We start from the raw sequence: 19,601 nt of genomic DNA on the forward strand, positions 1-19,601 counted from the left end.
ATGCACTCTTAACTCTTCCTCAAGCAAGCTTCTTGGCTAGTTCTGAATCGGGGGAAATGACCGGGGCTGGTTTAGTAGTACAGTCGCCTGGCCGATACGATAACCCAAGCTGCACATGATGGTAGACACTTGTCACTTCAGTAGCTGTGATTTTATTTTGGTTGCTATCTTTTGGTGGAGAGAAAAAACGTGTCATGCCAGCGTTATCATGTCTTTGTTGTGCATTTCTCTTGAGACTTTCCCCATTCCCATGCCTCCCTATACCCCCCTCACCTCCATGCGTGATGGTGAAACTCCGGTGGCATACACTGTAACTGGTTTTAACCATGCATATGTTATCAGTGTTATCCCGCTCTGGCCAGAACCAAAAACGGCTGCGCTGCGCATGTTCAGTGTTTTCTGATTAACTTTTTTTTATTGTGGAATTGTAAGTTTAAGGACGATTAAATAAAATGATGCAGAATTATAATAATTATTTTATTGGTGTTGTTAATGTTATTATTAGTATTAAAGTTTATTATTAATATTATTTACATTATGTAATACAATATTTGCAATTAAAACACACATTTCTGAAAGCCCAGAATAAGTATTTTTCTGTTTTAGACGTCTTTGTAAATCTTTCCATTGTTCCGGCGTTTCGGGTTTTACCCAGGCCCCTATCAACGCCATATCGACGCTGTTGTGTTTGAACCTGAACTTTCAATTTTTTTTTCTCAAAAGTGTATTTCGCATTTAAATTTCAAAACTTTCAACTTTTTTTCTCAAAAGTTTATTTCGACTTTAAATCTCAAAACTTTTGACTTTTTTTCTCAAAAGTTTTGAATTTTTTTCTCAAAAGTTTTGCATTTGTTTCTCAAAATACATATATTTTTTCTCTCTCTTAAGTGGCCCTAATGCTCTTCCGTAATAATGTGCTTCTCATTAGGACACAAATTGTGGACATGTTGGCCTGAAATTCTTCTTCTACCTCTTACTAATGAAACCGACAAACTTTGAGCTTTTGGCTTTAACACTGCTGCATTAGTTCCCCTCTGAGCTGGGGCAGGGCTACAGAGTAAATGGAACTGTGAATTTCTGAGAAGTGTGTAAGAAAAACCAACTTCAGAGCTTCCACCACCTTTAATGAAGCTGAAATACAGTGTAAGGGCACAGAACAATTCCATGTGTATGCAACCTTGCAACAAAATGTTCCATTCATTTGTGGACAGACACAGCCTGAGAGAAAGTGTCCGACGCCATTCTCCCATACATTGACCTCCCAACAATTACACCCAGTCCAAAATCTGTCAGTGAACTAATATTACTCATCAACAAAACTTAAGTGTTGCCCTTGTAAGAAGGCCTTAGACACTCCGATTCAGATTTTGGATAAAATAATTAGGCCACTACTATGGTCATCACAAGGCTGAAACGATGACCACTGAACCACAGTGGGGTATAGAGCTCTTGGTTTAGTGCACGCTAAGAACATTAAAAAAATTATAGAGAAACATAAAAGCATTCAACTTATATTCTTCCTGACTTCCTTCCTCTCTCCTAACACGAATTATATGGTTACAGACATGATTCATGCTTTTACAAACATTTAGTGCATTTGTTTAGGAAAGGCGTGGGTGGACAGACAATGTTGCAAAATGGGAGGAATAAACAAACAAAAGTAAGGGAAAAAAAGCAAAGAATCATGTGACTGTATAGAACTGCACAATGTGTTTTTGCTTTGAAATGGGACTCCTAAATATACACTTTGTGCAAAACTGAAGCTCTCACTAAATTTATGTAAAAACTTCCCCCACAATCAAGGAGACCACAGAAGCTACAGAACCACAGCTCTTGCCATTGACGACTGATGATTTCTATGTTATGATAAATGGCTGAACTGGAGGGAACGACTGGCAGCTGTGACTGCAAATCAGCAGAAAATAACTGAAGCAAATTGAAGGCTTTTGAAATAAAATAGACATCTAGGTGGTAGGAAATAGTACATGCTTCCTGTTTAGCAGGCATGAAGCAGCAAAAGTGTGATGACAGTGAAGTCCTTCATCTGTACAAAGTGCACATTCCTGTGCCTTTTCCCGCTAGGGGACTTAATCCATGATCTATCTTTCTTTTCTATTGTACGGCATCAGCCTTGGTTTTGGAGCACTGTCTTGGTTGACTTGAGTACAAAGAACTGTGTTTCCCCCAGTTTGTAAAAGCACTGAGGTTAGGGACAGCATTTAACAGAGGGGCAGCAGATACTCTGTTCTTTGTTTCTGCTCCCATCCATTCAGAGTTCAGTTTGAGTCTTCATCTGAAATCATCCTTATCTTTTGTACATGTTAGTCATTTGCTGTGTAAATCAGCATTGCATTCATTCATGGTGTGTCAGTTACTTAGTATGAAGCTTTTATTTCAGCAAAACTCCTTGCTTAGTTTTCTTATGTATGCACATGTATATATGTATGTATGCAATTTTACCTTGAAAGTGTTTGAAAAATGTCCTATTATGTGTATTATTATTACTACTAGTAATAGTAAGAGTACTTTGTCTATTTGTATTATATATTTCTAGATTCAATTCAAAATCACTACTTAAATCGGTACTGACGAATTTGGAAAATTAAATAGTCATTGCGAGAAATGAAAAGACCAGAAGAGAGGAAAAAAAAAACGCATAGAGCCCTTTGGTGTCATGAGGCATAAGGTGAACTCATATACATCTGAAGAGACATAAAAACAAGATGCCACGCTCTCTGTGAGAAAACCTACAAATGTTTCCCCTACACACAGTAGTGCCCCTGCCTCTTACTCATGCAAAAGCAGAGCCCGTTCCACAACTGAGACAAATGACATTAATAGAATAAAACATCTGGCATCTTCAGATTCAGCCACCTTGCCCCCCCCTTCCCACTCGGCTCTTGTCCTCACTCTCCCCAGGCGATGCGGTACACGTTCCCTAGGCTGTCTCCGCAGGCCATCTCAGTGGGGCAGCTGGGGCTCAGGGCCAGACTCACCACAGGAGCCTGGCACAGAAACATGCCAACCTGTGGACATGGAGCAAAAATTACAAGATGAGCAGAGGAACAATCAGTCAATAAGGATAAGACTAAGTGTCACTAATTACTTGTATTTACATGGTAGTTACCTGGTAACTACCAGTGTAATTATGCATATTTACATTGTAACAAGTTATTACAGTGTAAATACACAGTAATTACGGACATTGTAAGAACAAGCACTAATATAGTAAGAAAGATCAACTCTTTTAAAACTCTACCCTCTCCTCTTTGAACAAGCTGCCCCCCCCCCCCAGCACCTGTTTCCTGGTCCCTCGGTCCCACAGCTTCACACTCTGGTCATGTGATGCCGAGATGATGATTCTCTCTGTTGCCTTCAGCACGCTGATCTTGTCTGTGTGGGCCTGTGAGACACACAGAGTCACACTCAACCAGCTGTGTGGACTGTAGATATACACCTGGAGAACACACACTGTACTGCATATATACACCTGGAGTACACACAGTACTGTATATATACACCTGTACTACACACACTGTACTGTATATATACACCTGGAGTACACACTGTACTGTATATATACACCTGGAGTACACACTGTACTGTATATATATACCTGGAGTACACACTGTACTGTATATATACACCTGGAGTCCATACACTGTACTGTATATGTATACCTGGAGTACACACTGTAGCGTAAGGTACACTTATAAATTTCAATTAAAGAAGTGAATTTATAGTATCACCTTATCACGAATCCTGGAATCTTGTAGAACTCAATTTCTGTAATAATTGGACGCAGACACCAATTCCAAAGATATAAATTGTCAAATTCATTCAAAAACAAAGACTAAATGTAGCACTACACTAATTATACAAAAGGGAAAAACGAATTAAAATTCAACTCTAGATCAACAAATCAAAGACAAATCACTTTCGTGACCAAATCAAAGACCATGGGATCGCATATGATAACACACAAATCGTTCAACAAAAAAGGTTATAAACACATTGACTACAATACCGGTTAGTAAGACGAAGGTGAGTCTCTCGTTAGTATTATTAGTCAGACATTAAATAACTACGCAGGTTAGTATTTATGTCAGGTAACTTCTCGTTATATATATATCAGTCTCATTTACGTTTAAGTGCCGAGAAAGATCCTATCATTACTTGTTACCACAATTTCCCTTAACTGATTATTATTCAATGATTAAGGATAGGCAGGGCCATCTATAATCTGGTGTCTATTAACTTGTGTCAATTTCAGACTAAACAGTTAAACAGGAATGAGAAGATATTTCTTGGCGTTGACTGATTTTATTTCTAAAATTATCAACAAAACAGTTTAATGCAACACACATTTATATTTAAGAAAACTAAATGATATTACACATTCTAGAGTTATGAATCACAGATTAACATTTCTAATTGATTTCTCAAATGTCATGAATCATGAACTCCAAACTGTTAAACTTATCTGAACTTCGTCGCAGAGAGGCCTCTCTGTCTTCGGGCTCAGATAACAGCACACGGCACGAGGTCCGTGTGGTTTGGAACAAAGGCAGTCCGGTTCGGCTTTGTCCAAGAACTTCCACTCAGTCGATGCACCTGGAAGTTGGGGTTTTGCGAATGTAGAGTCTTTTCCAAACAGATTTTCCACTGGTTTGAAGGCTCGAAGGTTGTGAACAAAATCTTCTTTGTAAGCAGGGGTTCCACCATAGTTACTTGAAGACAAAGTCTTTGAGGAAAGCAGGGCCCTGTTTGTTCCAAGGGTCAAGTTTCTTAAGACTCAAATAGCTATTTAAATGACTGACACTTTCGTATACAGTTGACTTAGTCAATTGTCCAGCTGTAAAACTTCACTGATCAGGTGGGCACAGGCGGGCAGCGCAGTCTGTAAAGTTCTTTATTTAATAAAGTCCTTTAAAAGAATTCTTCGTACGGCTCAATCTCCTTCTCCCAGTTTAACTCTTCTGTTGCTGGCAAAGACTTGGTTGGTTTCTGGTTCCGGTTCTGGCAACAGAGCTACAGGTTGAGCTGTGGCAGTGAGTTTCTGGTTCAGGTGAGAAAGAGAGTTTGAAAGGCCGTGCGCTATTCCTTATAGTCTGTCAGATCGATAGGTGATTGGTTCTTGAATTTTTGAGATTGGATTTCGGTTTCAGCCCCCAGTGTCCTATTGGAGGGGGGCTTGATTTATGACTGATGTCAATCCATGCCATCTTTTGGAAATGCCGGTTGGCCCGGGTTCGTAGCTCTATGTCGGGATTTCGGCTCTCATCCACTTCAAAGAGTTTTTATCACCTACAGGCCCCTTTCTCCAGACATCTCATAGCAGGATTCCAACCTATTTGGCCTCTTCTCGGTGCCATCCTCCCCAAAACTGTCACTTTGATGCAAACCAGTTCCAAGCTGATGAGCTAAGGAAATCTGATAACTTTGGGGGGGGGAGAGGTCTTCTTTAGATCAGTGCTTCAGCTCAGAGCCCAAATGCTCTTATCCAAATACACCCAACATAACGCTACATACCCCCTTTCTTGAATGGGACTGAGGTCGACTAGGACGTTATCCCCTTCAAGACAAAATAAGACGTTAAGCATTTATCTCAAAGTTATGTAACAGAATTCAACAGTGGACTTCACCATTCATGACCCCGAGAAATCAAAGAAAACAAACTAATAGTTCATTATTTAAGCAGAATGTATTCCAATCAAATTGACAATCCTATACTAGCACATATACAGGTTACATATTATAACACAAGTACATTAAAACAAAAAAACAATTGGTATTAGTATTACTCAGGATTGAGTATGGTTACTGACGGTAACCAATAGGTGGAAGTTGATTAACAGAGGGAGGTGACTGGGAATTCTAGTGTTATTCAGTCACCTGACCTTCACTATATCTATAATAGTTGGTAGGGACCTGGGTTCGAATGGTTGGCTTACATGGTAAGCCGGTGCCCCCTTTAGGGACATGCACAAAAATGGTCTCATTGGGAAGTTGTACCTTGGTGGCTGTATCATATCTGTCATTCAATTCCACCTGCTTTGGTGATTCAACTTGAGCCCACAACCTGTTCAATAGATCCTGACCAATGATCAACTTCTCTGTTTCAAATTTGGAAATATAAACTGGATGAACCAACTTAATCTTCCCAAAGGTGAACTCTAACAACGCCTTTCGAGTGAGCTGTGCCTTAGTCTCTGTGTAACTTGTAATGTTCACACTACAAGCTTCCACTATCAGTCGTTGGTCTGAGGTTTCCATAATTTGTTTCAGGTTGCCAAATGTGGTGGCAGACATTAAACAAATTTCAGCCCCAGTGTCCAACAAGGCTTCACACTCCCACACATTCTCAATGGTCACTTCTATGTAAACTTGCTTGGCCCTGCCTCTCTGTGTCAGATCACCCAGTAACATCACCAAAGGTTCAGCTTGCCTGCAGGCAACTTCCCCCACTGGGAGGTCCCAGTGGGCTGATGTGTCAGAGAAACCCCCCTGCTGTTCCTCACATCCAATCAAAAACACGGAGGCGGGGACAGGGGGTGGTTCCAGAGCTAGTCATGCCTCAGGTGGCGAGTCCAGCCCTTTACCCTGGCTACTAACTTCCAGTTTGGGAAGAGGGGGCAAAGGGAGCAGAGCTAAACGTAGCAGTAGCTCAGAAACTGCAACATTGCTCAGAGACTGAGTTAACCCAACTGGGTTAGGAGCAGATTTCTTTCCTTTATACTTTTTCTTGTACCTTGTTTTACTCTTACTCCACTTAGGATTTTCTTTCTTTTTTTATTGTAAGCCTGGGTGTCTTGGGTTCCATCCTTGGGAGGTTCTTTCCTTCTTTGAATCTCTGTCCCCTCTAACTCCAGTGGAGAACTAGGTCTCTCAGAGCACCTTGCCAGTACTTGGGTGCTTGAATCTTTACGATCAGAGGCGCTATTGTACTTGCTTTCCCAAGCTTTCTGTGCCATTTTACGAATTTCGGCTATGTTCATATACGTTGCGTCTGCATGTAATATGATCATTTCCTTAATCGTTGGGAACAAATTAGCAACAAACAACCCTTTAAAGCTCACCTCTTCCTCGGCCCCGGGTCGATCTTCACCCGCAAAATAGGTTTTCCTAAGCTTTTCATAGTAATCATGGTGGGACTCATGCTTACCCTGTTTGATCTGGTGTGCGGCAGTCACTGCCGCCACTGGATCAATGAACCTGGAATAGTCCCTAATTAATGCTCTGCACAAACATTGAAAACTATCGCAGACCATGGACCCTTGCCTCTCCATCCAAGAATGGACTTGACGAGAGGTAGTTTTGCGGATGAGGAGAACCTTTTCCTTCTCCGTAAAACCATTCCATGCCCTTTGGCTCTTTCTTCTTTCACTTTAGCATACTTTTCTCCTAGCTTTTTCAGTTTTTCAAACTTGCTTATGCTCCAGTTCACTAACCTTGAGCTGGCAAGTGCTAAGCTAGCCAAAACTTTCACCACCTCTATCGACTCTTTTTCGAGTTGCGTCGTAGTGTCGTTTACCAACTGAGTTCGACGCGACTCTACTTCAAAGTCCAAACTGCCTAGGCGTCCAAGGAATTCAGGAATCTCTGTTCCTGGTACCTTTACAATCAATGCTTCACATGGGGACATTTGGGTAATCATTGTTTTGGCTATTCAGTAACAACCCAACAGAACAGTACTCGATTAATCACCTAATGACTCTAATGCCAACGCTTAGGATATCAACAATTTATCACAAGTAACTAAAACAGACTTAACCTTTTGTGACTTTGGAAACCATACACATACCACGTGGGCAAATCTAGAGCGTCCTCTAGAGTACAAACAGTGTATTGTTCCTACAAAAGTTTTCTTGTTTCAAAACTTTGGAATCTGGATTTCTGGACAAAGCTATCCAATAACTATTACAGAAATGAGTCCTTTTCAGTCCAAGATTCCTCACACGGGGCACCAATTATGTAGCATAAGGTACACTTATAAATTTCAATTAAAGAAGTGAATTTATAGTATCACCGTATCACGAATCCTGGAATCTTGTAGAACTCAATTTCTGTAATAATTGGACACAGACACCAATTCCAAAGATATAAATTGTCAAATTTATTCAAAACAAAGACTAAATGTAGCACTACACTAATTATACAAAAGGGAAAAACTAATTAAAATTCAACTCTAGATCAACAAATCAAAGACAAATCACTTTCGTGACCAAATCAAAGACCATGGGATCGCATATGATATCACACAAATCGTTCAACAAAAAAGGTTATAAACACATTGACTACAATACCGGTTAGTAAGACGAAGGTGAGTCTCTTATTAGTATTGTTAGTCAGACATTAAATAACTACGCAGGTTAGTATTTATGTCAGGTAACTTCTCGTTATATATATATCAGTCTCATTTACGTTTAAGTGCCGAGAAAGATCCTATCATTAATTGTTACCACAATTTCCCTTAACTGATTATTATTCAATGATTAATGATAGGCAGGGCCACCAATAATCTAATGTCTATTAACTTGTGTCAATTTCAGACTAAACAGTTAAACAGGAATGAGAAGATATTTCTCGGCGTTGACTGATTTTATTTCTAAAATTATCAACAAAACAGTTTAATGCAACACACATTTATATTTAAGAAAACTAAATGATATTACACATTCTAGAGTTATGAATCACAGATTAACATTTCTAATTGATTTCTCAAATGTCATGAATCATGAACTCCAAACTGTTAAACTTATCTGAACTTCGTCGCAGAGAGGCCTCTCTGTCATCGGGCTCAGATAACAGCACATGGCACGAGGTCCGTGTGGTTTGGAACAAAGGCAGTCCGGTTCGGCTTTGTCCAAGAACTTCCACTCAGTCGATGCACCTGGAAGTTGGGGTTTCGCGAATGTAGAGTCTTTTCCAAACAGATTTTCCACTGGTTTGAAGGCTCCAAGGTTGTGCACAAAATCTTCTTTGTAAGCAGGGTTTCCACCGTAGTTACTTGAAGACAAATTCTTTGAGGAAAGCAGGGCCCTGTTTGTTCCAAGGGTCAAGTTTCTTAAGACTCAATAGCTATTTAAATGACTGACACTTTCGTATACAGTCGACTTAGTCAATTGTCCAGCTGTAAAACTCCACTGATCAAGTGGGCACAGGCGGGCAGCGCAGTCTGTTCTTTATTTAAGTTCTTTATTTAATAAAGTCCTTTAAAAGAATTCTTCGTACGGCTCAATCTCCTTCTCCCAGTATAACTCTTCTGTTGCCGGGAAAGACTTAGTTGGTTTCTGGTTCTGGTTCTGGCAACAGAGCTACAGGTTGAGCTGTGGCAGTGAGTTTCTGGTTCAGGTGAGAGAGAGAGTTTGAAAGGCTGTGCGCTGTTCCTTATAGTCTGTCAGATCGATAGGTGATTGGTTCTTGAATTTTTGAGATTGGATTTCGGTTTCAGCCCCCAGTGTCCTATTGGAGGGGGGCTTGATTTATGACTGATGTCAATCCATGCCATCTTTTGGAAATGCCGGTTGGCCCGGGTTCGTAGCTCTATGTCGGGATTTCGGCTCTCATCCACTTCAAAGAGTTTTTATCACCTACAGGCCCCTTTCTCCAGACATCTCATAGCAGAATTCCAACCTATTTGGCCTCTTCTCGGTGCCATCATCCCCAAAACTGTCACTTTGATGCAACACAGTTCCAAGCTGATGAGCTAAGGAAATCTGATAACTTTGGGGTGGGAGAGGTCTTCTTTAGATCAGTGCTTCAGCTCAGAGCCCAAATGCTCTTATCAAAATACACCCAACATAATGCTACAACACTGTACTGTATATATACACCTGGAGTACACACACTGTACTGTATATATACACCTGGAGTACACACACTGACTGGACCCCTTGTTCTGTATTGAATATATATACACATATACACACACCTGATGCACAGATACATACAGGACACACCATATATACATCTATAGATCCACTGCATATATTGTATACCTATATGTATAAAGTGTGGACACAAACACCTGCTGTGTACTTATTAGAACCACTACAGTTTTCCTACCTGCTTCTTGCTGCTCCAACCCTCCTCACCTGGGGGATCCTTGTACCATATCTTCCCAGTGGAATCACCGCACACCAGCAGATCTGAGAGAGAGACACGTTACCGGTTGGACCACCCCAATACAAAGATCAACCAGAGCTCAATTCGGCCGAGACTCGCTTGACTGAGGGAATGATGACCTGGCCATGAGGGCCATCGGAAAGGCTCTCCCCCTTCCTTACCACTAGATGGAATGAGCCAATGAGCTGCTGCTCAAGGCTCGGGGGAAAGGCTTTTTAGTTTACAACATTCAGTAACTCAGCTCAGCAGGGTGTTTCTCTCTAACCAGGAAGAGCTTCCCACAAGGCCCCCCATAAGGACAAAACCCTGCCTCCCTCGAACACAGGCCGGCCACAATCTTTACCTTGATGAATGGCGACGGCTGTGGTCACGGAACTCTTGTTGGTGCTTGAACTCTCCTGCTGTTCCAGGCGCAAGGTGTGGAACGTGTTGGGGACTTTACCCATGATGAACTGAAATGAAACAAGAGAAGAGCTACCATAACTGTTTCCATTCCTGTTGCTGCTGCTGCCACAGTTAACCCTGAAAACCAGACCTGTTGACCCATCTGTACTCCGTAAATTAGGGAAACAGGATTCAGAAGAATAAGAAAGTGCTCACAATGAAGCCCACTTCTAAGGTGCAGTCCTTGTCCGCTACCACCCACAGGCTCTTGCAGTCGTTCTCTTGCATTGCATGGATGTGACCACTGCCGAACCAGCTGTAATATAGACGTTTATTTAATCATTTATGAAACCTGTCAAAGACCTTCATTGTCACTGGATATTTACTGTGGATTATTGTGTTTTTTATAGCGATGCTGTTATCCTTTATCATATTTGGCATATTTTGATACAGTATGTTAGGGATTGTCAAAATAATATTGTTTAAATAATAAGAAGAAACAGAACAACCGCCCTCCCACTGTCAGCCCTTGTGGCTGACTCTCTCGATGCACGCCTTCATCCACCGCTTTCTGTTTCTTTCATCCTCACTCCCTCCCGTTTCTCTCTCCCCATTGTCTGTCTTTCCCTCTTTCTGTGCCCCCCACGTCTCTTTCTCGCTCTCTCTCAGATACTATATATTCATGTATCTATCCATTCACTTAATTCCGTTATAGTTCAATCTCTTCATTATGTCAGAGGAGAGAGCTGCGTACCCGAGGGTAACATCCGTGGGATCCATCAGGTCAATGATACTGCCATTAGGGCAGGCTGCCAACAGCATAGAGCAGTAGTGCAGGAAGAGCACGGAGGAGCCCACAGTGTAAGAAGACAGCTGCTTAACCCTGAGAAAGGAGAGAGGGGGGAGTGAAAGAGACACAGGGAGTGAGAGAGAAGAGAGGGGTGAGAGAGAGAGAGAAGAGAGGGGAGTGAGAAAGAGAGAGAGAGAGGGGGGTGAGACAGAGGACGAGTGAGTGAGAGAGAGAGGAGAGGGGAATGAGAAAGACTGACTTTTAACTGCACTTTATTAGCAGTTAATTGAAAAACAAGGGATCAATAATCCTCCATCAAAATGTTGTGTTTTTTTCTTATTCCACCCATAAAGTCACCCCACATCTCTACACATTAAATACAAGTTTGCATTCAACTACAGAACACAGTACATCGTTACAACACCAAAGCAGTTCAAACATTTCAAGGTTATGCATTAGTGTGTAATAGTTAAAATCAACTGTGATCCTGCACTTTACCTGGCAGTAAAATAACCATAAAACATCACTGGCCCTGCCCTCAAACTTGTTTTTCCTGCTTAAAAATATGGCCATTTTGGCTTGGCCAAGTAGGAAGTTGGACAGTTGGGCAACAAATTTTGTGCGCTTCGTATATATTGTACCAAAAATAAAAACAGAAGCACTAAAAACCAGATTAAAATCTTTAAACAAACTTGCTAAAAAAACTTGTAAAAAGAGGGGTGCACACTTACTAAAACAATGAAAAACGGTTTCCTGACGCTGGCAGAAGGGACATTCATCACCAACACTGGGATTAAGAATCGACACAAAGGAATTAATTGCAACGATGGTGTACAGCACCCTCCACTGCAGATCACCAGCTCTCTTATTTAACGGTGGCTTCTACAAAAGCCGTCAGCAGGGCTGCGCGTCCACCCCGACCCCCAGTCAGACTCGCTAGTGTCAGGAATTGTGGAGAGTAAGGCCTGGTGCTGGGACCGTACACATGCTCTGTATAGGCCCTTACCCGTCGCTGAGTCAAAAGACATGGCCCCCAGGCCCCCCTGGGAGTGCAGGGTCCCTGGGGTGGCAGTCACTGTTGGGGGTGACCAGCAGAGTGGGGAAAGGGTCCTGTGCGTCCGGGAGCTCACGCCCCTCAAACAGTTATCCCAGTGAACTCAAGGAGCACAAAGCAGAGGTGTGCCAGCAGCCTCTCAATACAGCGCAGGGAGCACAGGCCCAGCGCTGCAATCAAACTGTCCGCCTCCTTCCAGCATCGCCCTGGAACGTCCAGCAGGTGGCACAACTGGGTGATGCCCGTAGTGATCAGCAAGCGGGGTAAGCTGGGGAGGATGTGGGTGATGTCCAGGCAGTGGTTGTGGACCAGAGGCTCCTGCAGCAGCCAGAACAGGGAGGGGGCCTCTTCTGCTCTCTACACTCCCAGCAGCTACCAGGCCTTCATCAGGCTGTGGTAGAAGGGGCTCAGTGCTGTGAGAGTCAGCTGTCTGCTATCCAGCAGGAACAGGGGGAGGTCCAGCTGCTGGCCTCTGGCTCACCACTGCAGTGTGCAGGCCAGCAGCCTCCAGTCCAAGCTGTCAGCACCGTACAGCAACCGCTAGAGGGACTGCAGTCGAAAAGCAGGCACCCTGCTTCCGATATGCACCAGACCCTGCCCCCACCCCCTCCCGGGGCAGGTACAGCACACACTGCCTCAGTCAGTGCAGCTCGTCCCAAAAGGAATCCAGCACCGCCTCCTGCAGCAGTAGTGGAGGAGGCGGCACACACACCAAGTGGTCCCACAGCGCCGACGCCACCAGGTTTTTGATGATTAGTGTCCTCCCCCCATAGGACAACTGGGGGAGAAGCCAGCACCAGCAGCACAGCCGCCCTTGCACCCCCTCCCAGTTATTTTCGTTGGAGGCCTCATCCCCCAGTTGCACCCCAAGTACAAGAAGCCCCCACGCTGCCATTGAAGTCCAGAAGGTAGAGCCGGGGGGGCCACCCCTACACTCCCCCACCAGCACAGCGCAGCTCTTGGCCCAGTTGACTCTGGCTGACGACACAGTTTCAAAGTCCAGTAGCACTGCCCTGAGCCAATGAATGTCCTGCTGGCCCCCCACAATGACCACGACATCGTCCGCATACGCCGAGAGCCTGAGAGGCGACGGGCAGTGAGGGATGACCAGGCCAGAGATCTCAGTCTACAGCCTATGGAGCAGGGGTTTAATGGCCAGGGAATACAACATCCCTGACATTGAGCAGCCCTGCCGTATGCCCCTACCCACACAAAAAGGAGCACTTAACCCACCGTTAACCTTCACTACACTCTGAATGTCACTATACAAGACCCGAGCCATGGCTATAAAACCAGGGCTGAACCCAAAGGTCTCCAGTGTGCCATAAATATTGGTGTTCAACCCGGTCAAATGCCTTTTCCTGATCCAGGGAAATCAAACCAGTGTCCAGACCCAATAGCCTAGAGGCATCCAAAACATCCTGAATCAGAAACACATTATCAAAGATAATGCCAGGGACACAGTAGGACTGGTCCGAGTACGTGACAGCCCCTATCACCTCCCGCAGTCTGGTGGCCAGAGCCTTCGAATACAGCTTGTGATCAGCACACAGCAAAGCGACAGGCCGCCAGTTCTTGATGTCACACAGGTCCCCTTTCTTTGGCAGGAGCGTAATGACTGCTCTTCTGCAGATGAAAGGCTGTTTCCCTTGAGCCAGACTCTCTTGCAGGACGGACAGCAAATCCTCACCCAGCACAGGCCAGAATCCCTTATAAAACTCCACTGGGAGACCATCTATGCCGGCGCCTTGCCAATGCCCATGGTGTCCAGGGCAGCGGAGAGCTCCTTCAGCGAGAGCACTCTCTCCAGCCCTGCCTGCTCCCTCTCGGGGACTTGTGGCAGCATTTGACAGAACTGCTGTGTTCCTGGTGCTGCCCCCTGCAGCTTGATGGTGTAGAGCTGCGAGTGAAACTCGACAACCCTCTTCAGGATCTCCCCCGGGCCCCGCAGCTCCTGCCCTGAGGCCGAGCGCAAGCAGTGGAGGAGCTTACTCTGGCCACGCTTCTTCTCCAGACCGAAGAAGTACTTGGTGGGGGCATCCATACGAGATGCACTCAGGAACCACGACCTGCGGTCCTGCTCCACACTCTTGCAGTGGAATTTAGGTACGTCTTCCTGCCTTTTCGTTTTTTCTCCCGACTGTTTCACCACTCGTTTCGGCTTTGATTTCTTAAAACAATCATCTTTCTCAACTGAACCATCTTCCACCTCCACGTCCCCATCCCAAACAGACTTGACCGTGCTTAAACTGCATTATACTGCCCCGTCACTCCTCCTAGTACCGTCTCTCTCAGTCTCTGGCTCCAGCAGTGCGATCTCCATCCCTGACTGTGCTGCCTCTGCGGCACCGCACTCCTCCGCAGCCCTAGCCAGAGCCCCCTCTCCAGTCTCCCCACCGACATGCCCTGCATCCACACACGCTACACCGGCAGCCACTGCCTGCGCAGCCAGCTGCCCCCGCTCAATATCCCCATCAGTCTCCACTCCACTTTCCACAGCTGCCCTCCTGCCACCACCAGTCGTCCCCGCAGTCTGGGAATCCATCTGTCCACCATCAGTCCCAGGACCCTGTACCCCCGTACCTGCACTAGGCCCCGGCGTCTGGGAATCCACCTGCCCATCCTCACTAAGCCCTACCTCCCAAAGTCGGCGCCCTCCCTCGACTACTGCTCCGGTCCAGAGCTCCGGGCCCCGGGTGCCGCTTCCTGCCTTCGGCTTCCTCCTCCTCTGTCTCCAGCTCCGGGCAGTTCTGAATGACATACCCCTCCATTCCGCAGCAAAATTATTTAATAGATTCAGACGTGGCAAAAGTGACATAGTCATTGTCATCCAGTCTGAAATTAAAAGCCACATTCAGCTCCTCGTCCTTTTATTGACGATCAAGTAACCTGCCTCCAGAACGTAACAATATGCCTTAGCAGGGGGTTCTTCCCCCCCAGCGGGACCAGTCTCAAGCCCGACATGATCTTCCCATAGCGGCTGAGTTTACTCACCAGCACCTAATTACGGAGAAAAGGCAGCACATTGGAAAGAGTAACTTTTCGGGCCGGCACCGCTAAAGACAACACCGGGGTAAATGTGTCATTGATGGTGACGCTGTGTTCAACCACATTATCCATGTCTCCCACAGCCAGCACACACTTCTCAAGGGGACAAAACAGCTCGGGAGTGAATTTAATGCCATGACGATGAGTGAGGTTTTCAAAGGGGAAATTCAGGGGATCAGGCCCCCCACTGAGCCGGCCATAGTGGCCACAGATAAAAACAAAAACCAGAAATGAAAAACAAGAGAGAAAATCAGACTCACACTGATCAGCAACAGCTCACACTCACTCAAAACTCCGCCCAGTCACTCCCAGCATGCATGAGAGAGAGCGAGAGAGAGTGGGGGAATGAGAATGGGAGGGGGTCTCCTCCCAGTTACAGCTAGATGCTCCTTTTGTGCTCACTGTGCTGTGGTCTGTGGAGGCGTCCACTCCAGTCTCCATGTGGTCACCGTGTTGTCCAAACAAGCCACTGCAAACTCCCTCTCTGACATGAACGCCACAGAGCTGACCAAACAGTGACTGACCTGCAGTTAGGGACACAATCACAATTTTGTGGGTCATTGTTCGAGTGTGTTCGTGAGTATGACTGTGCATGTGTGTGTTCCTGCGTGCGAGTGTCCATGTGCACGTGTGTGTCCTAGGCGTTTCTCGGTTACCTGCATGCAGCAGATGACAGAGTTCTGGTGCCATACGCACAGCTGGCCCTGCCCGTGCCCAGACACCAGCAGCTGCCCACAGGGGGAGAAGCACAGAGCCGTGGTGCCCCCCTTCTTGGAGACTGGATTTTCTGCACAGAACAACACAGATGATTACAGCCTGGTAAAATAACTACATTTACTATGGAAAATACTTAACTATTAATATGAATTGGGACATTTGTGGTAGGTTAATAACTTATGTCATTATGGTGTATTTAGTGTGTAAATATACATAATTACAGTGTGGGGCAATGTGTTGCATATGCTATGGTGTATCTATGTGTTGTAGTTACCCAGTAAGTAGTTTCCCAGTTCTTAAACGACAAAATTATTTTACAGTACTAGTGGAGGACAGAACTGCATGATTGATTGATGTTTTTGGTTGGCATCTAAAAGTGACGAGGCCTATACGCTTTGCTGGATTGTTACCAGTGAGGTCAGAGATCAGAGGTGGCGTTATTATTTACCCATCGCTGTCGAGATGCTCCAAGCTCGCATGGTGCGGTCTTCAGCCACCGTGAGGAACGCCGGTACTTCTTCCTCGGGAGCTGAGCCGCGTATCACTCCGCGGTGGTCCGACAGTGAGCCACGGTTCTCCACCTACACAGAGGGATGATCAGTGGATTACACTGGTTTCGGCTGTGATACAATTACATGTGTAATTACACATAGAATACTAGTATGAAACATTTTTTCACTTTGTTATTAGCACTTGTTGCAGTGTCATGGCTAATGTAATTGCCAGCATTATAAAGTGTTTTTCCTCTTGTTAATGAGACAGTCCTGCGTTAGGGTCCTAGCCACCCCGAGGACAGCAGTTCACCCTCTCACCTGCAGGGGGAGCCACAGCTGCACCGTCCCATCGTCAGATGCTGTGGCAACAGCAAGATCCTTGGGCTTGGTGTACTGGCTCTGGATCTCACCTTTAGCACCTGTAAAAAGTTAAATAATAAATTCATAAATTAATTTAAATTAGTGTATGGTCATCTTGGGGAGCCACAGAAGTGCTGGGGAGGTGTGGGGCTGGGGCTACCGACATGGGCTCAGAAGCAGCTGCTGCATTAGATAATTGCAGGCCTTCAGCTCACAATCAAGAAGGGTGGGTATCTGTCATGCAGCACTCTGCTCATCTTTACCACTCCTTCCATCCCTCTAATGTCCTCCTTCAACCCTACCCCCAAACTTTTCTCTCTCCCCTTCTCCCTCTTTTCCCCCTACATTTCCCAACAATGCTAACCCATCCCCCAATCTCTTTCTCCATCCACAATCTCTCTCTACATCCCTGCCCTGCTCTGATCACGTGTTTCTCCAACCTGACCTCAAGACCACGTCCCTCACCCTCTTTGGCGAATGCTTACCAGAGTGCCAGTAGGCGGTGCAGTGGTGAATCCTGGCTGAGTGAGCTGGGATCCGGGTGACTTCCACTCCCGATTCCCACTGCCACACTGCAAGCTCCCCGCTGCCCGAGCCCGCCAGCACATACTCACCCTGACGTCAACAAACAAACAAAGACAACCGTCAACCACTCCAAACAATGGCAAGGTCAACAACTTGATCTGGCCTTGGCTGCAGAGGGAATTCTTGGACAGAAAATCATATCAGGACAACTACTACTAATAGGGGAATCAACTCAAGCACAATGACTTAGGCCCGTCTCAGGGATTTACCAGACTGCACACTGAGCTCAGGGGGGAGTCCTGCCCCACAAACTCCCTGAAGCACTGGCCAGATGCAGGGTCCCACACTCGCACCAGGCAGTCAATGGAGCAGCTCACCTGTCACAGGAGACAAGGGAGAAACAGAAAGAGAGAGAGAGGGAGGGAGACAGAGGGCTGTATTAATACATTAATACAAGTGTAATTATACACATCATGTGACATCAGTTCTGAGACAAAGTTCCACAATTTTAAAAGATATGTATCGAACGTGGAGAGTTGTAAATGTATCTATCTGTCCATCCCCTGGCCTATCCATCCCTCCATTCAGCTCCTCACCAGGGTGCTCTCAGTCCAGGTGCAGCCGGTAATCCAGTCGGTATGGCAGTGCAGGAAGGAGCGCGACAGACCTGGGGGAGACGCCCTTACATCCCACACTAGCAAAGACTGCGAATGAGAGAACCAAACAAACAATCCCCTGAGAAACGTCTGCAACTCCGTCACGAACACGCCATCACGGTTAAAAAGCTTAACAAAATATGAGAGAGACTCTAAGGCCTAAACAAGAGCCAAACATTGCCCTGCCTGTGAATCCCGAAGCACATAGGCTGACGTCTCTTTTATGTATAAATACTAGAACATTTCAGAATTCCCACTCAGTCGAGATCTGACCAATTCACCATCATAAAACGATAAAATAAAGTATTTCAATAATTCTATTATTTTATGTGGTTTTGCCTCATGTATGCTTCAATTTACAAAGTTCAGCCACTTGCTCATTAATCAGGGCAAAATCCAAACCGAAATTTTTCCTGCAACGCTTTTTTTTTTTTTTTATACGTAGTAGAAAGTTTAACTATGATACAGGTTTGTAATGTGCAGCTTATGGGCAGGGCAATGTTATGATTCGGACCCAGCTTAAGACTAGCTCATTATTGGCCTCCCCATACTCCTCATTCCTTTACCTGGTCTTTGCCACCTGAGAGAAGCTCCTGTCCGTTGGGGCTGAAGCAGAGACAGGTGACCCCTCCTGTGTGGCCTCTCAGGACAGAAGTCAGGATGAGATCACCGGACTGACCAGCCTCAACCCGCAATGACTGGACTGACCACAGACTGACGGTGAAGTCCTCTGAGACAGAGAGAGGAGAGAGAAGGATAAGGGTGTCTGCTTTATTATACAAAGGAGAAAGAGAGAGTTTCCGGCAAACGGTGGTGAACAGTCCAGGAAAGCAGCATCTCATTCACTAGCACAGAACAAGATGACTCCTGTTGACACGTGACTAAATCCCATCCAAAAATCGACTGAGCTAGAGCTTACCCGACGCTGATGCCAGGAGATCCGGGGAGCAAGCCAGGGCAAGAACAGGCCCTCGATGGCCCACCAAACGGCACAGACTTCTCATGTGCCCCTCCGTCTCTCTGCACCACAAGCGCACGACGTGATCATCGCTCCCAGACACCAGCAGCTCAGCCTGGCTCTCCGTCTGCAGCCAAAGCAGGCACCGCACAGATACCCCGGGGCCCTCGCTCACCCACCGTCGCTCTCCTGAAAGGCAGGAAGGCAGAGAGGTGGATGAATAAATACTCCCGATTTCTACAGTGAGGGAAAAAAGTATTTGATCCCCTACTGATTTTGTATGTTTGCCCACTGACAAAGAAATGATCAGTCTATAATTTTAATGGTAGGTGTATTTTAACAATGAGAGACAGAATAACAACAAAAAAATCCAGAAAAACGCATTTCAAAAAAGTTATAAATTGATTTGCATGTTAATGAGGGAAATAAGTATTTGATCCCCTATCAATCAGCAAGATTTCTGGCTCACAGGTGTCTTTTATACAGG

The 19,601-nt window shown here is 45.3% G+C and overlaps 1 protein-coding gene across 4 annotated transcripts in view; it reads right to left on the minus strand.

Moving 5' to 3' along the window:
- Positions 1 to 1,107: 1,107 nt before the first annotated feature.
- The window catches only part of LOC136768673 (telomerase protein component 1), a 60,860-nt gene continuing 42,366 nt past the window's right edge, over positions 1,108 to 19,601 (minus strand). For 3 of the 4 annotated variants that reach the window (XM_066722979.1, XM_066722980.1, XM_066722978.1), the window contains exons 42-56: positions 19,076 to 19,303; positions 18,723 to 18,886; positions 18,097 to 18,204; positions 17,770 to 17,877; positions 17,461 to 17,590; positions 16,934 to 17,034; positions 16,570 to 16,702; positions 16,061 to 16,191; positions 15,807 to 15,928; positions 11,267 to 11,395; positions 10,729 to 10,828; positions 10,472 to 10,580; positions 10,069 to 10,151; positions 3,299 to 3,403; positions 1,108 to 3,026 (exon numbers count right to left, since the gene is read on the minus strand). In XM_066722979.1, coding sequence (XP_066579076.1) covers positions 2,907 to 3,026; positions 3,299 to 3,403; positions 10,069 to 10,151; positions 10,472 to 10,580; positions 10,729 to 10,828; positions 11,267 to 11,395; positions 15,807 to 15,928; positions 16,061 to 16,191; positions 16,570 to 16,702; positions 16,934 to 17,034; positions 17,461 to 17,590; positions 17,770 to 17,877; positions 18,097 to 18,204; positions 18,723 to 18,886; positions 19,076 to 19,303 — 1,871 coding nt within the window. In that variant the 3' untranslated portion in view covers positions 1,108 to 2,906. Of the gene's footprint in view, positions 3,027 to 3,298; positions 3,404 to 10,068; positions 10,152 to 10,471; positions 10,581 to 10,728; positions 10,829 to 11,266; positions 11,396 to 12,033; positions 12,090 to 15,806; positions 15,929 to 16,060; positions 16,192 to 16,569; positions 16,703 to 16,933; positions 17,035 to 17,460; positions 17,591 to 17,769; positions 17,878 to 18,096; positions 18,205 to 18,722; positions 18,887 to 19,075; positions 19,304 to 19,601 lie in introns of those variants that run through there. The other variant, XM_066722981.1, reaches the window with a different exon arrangement.

Source organism: Amia ocellicauda, chromosome 14 (assembly GCF_036373705.1).
Source record: "Amia ocellicauda isolate fAmiCal2 chromosome 14, fAmiCal2.hap1, whole genome shotgun sequence".
Lineage (NCBI taxonomy): Eukaryota > Metazoa > Chordata > Actinopteri > Amiiformes > Amiidae > Amia > Amia ocellicauda.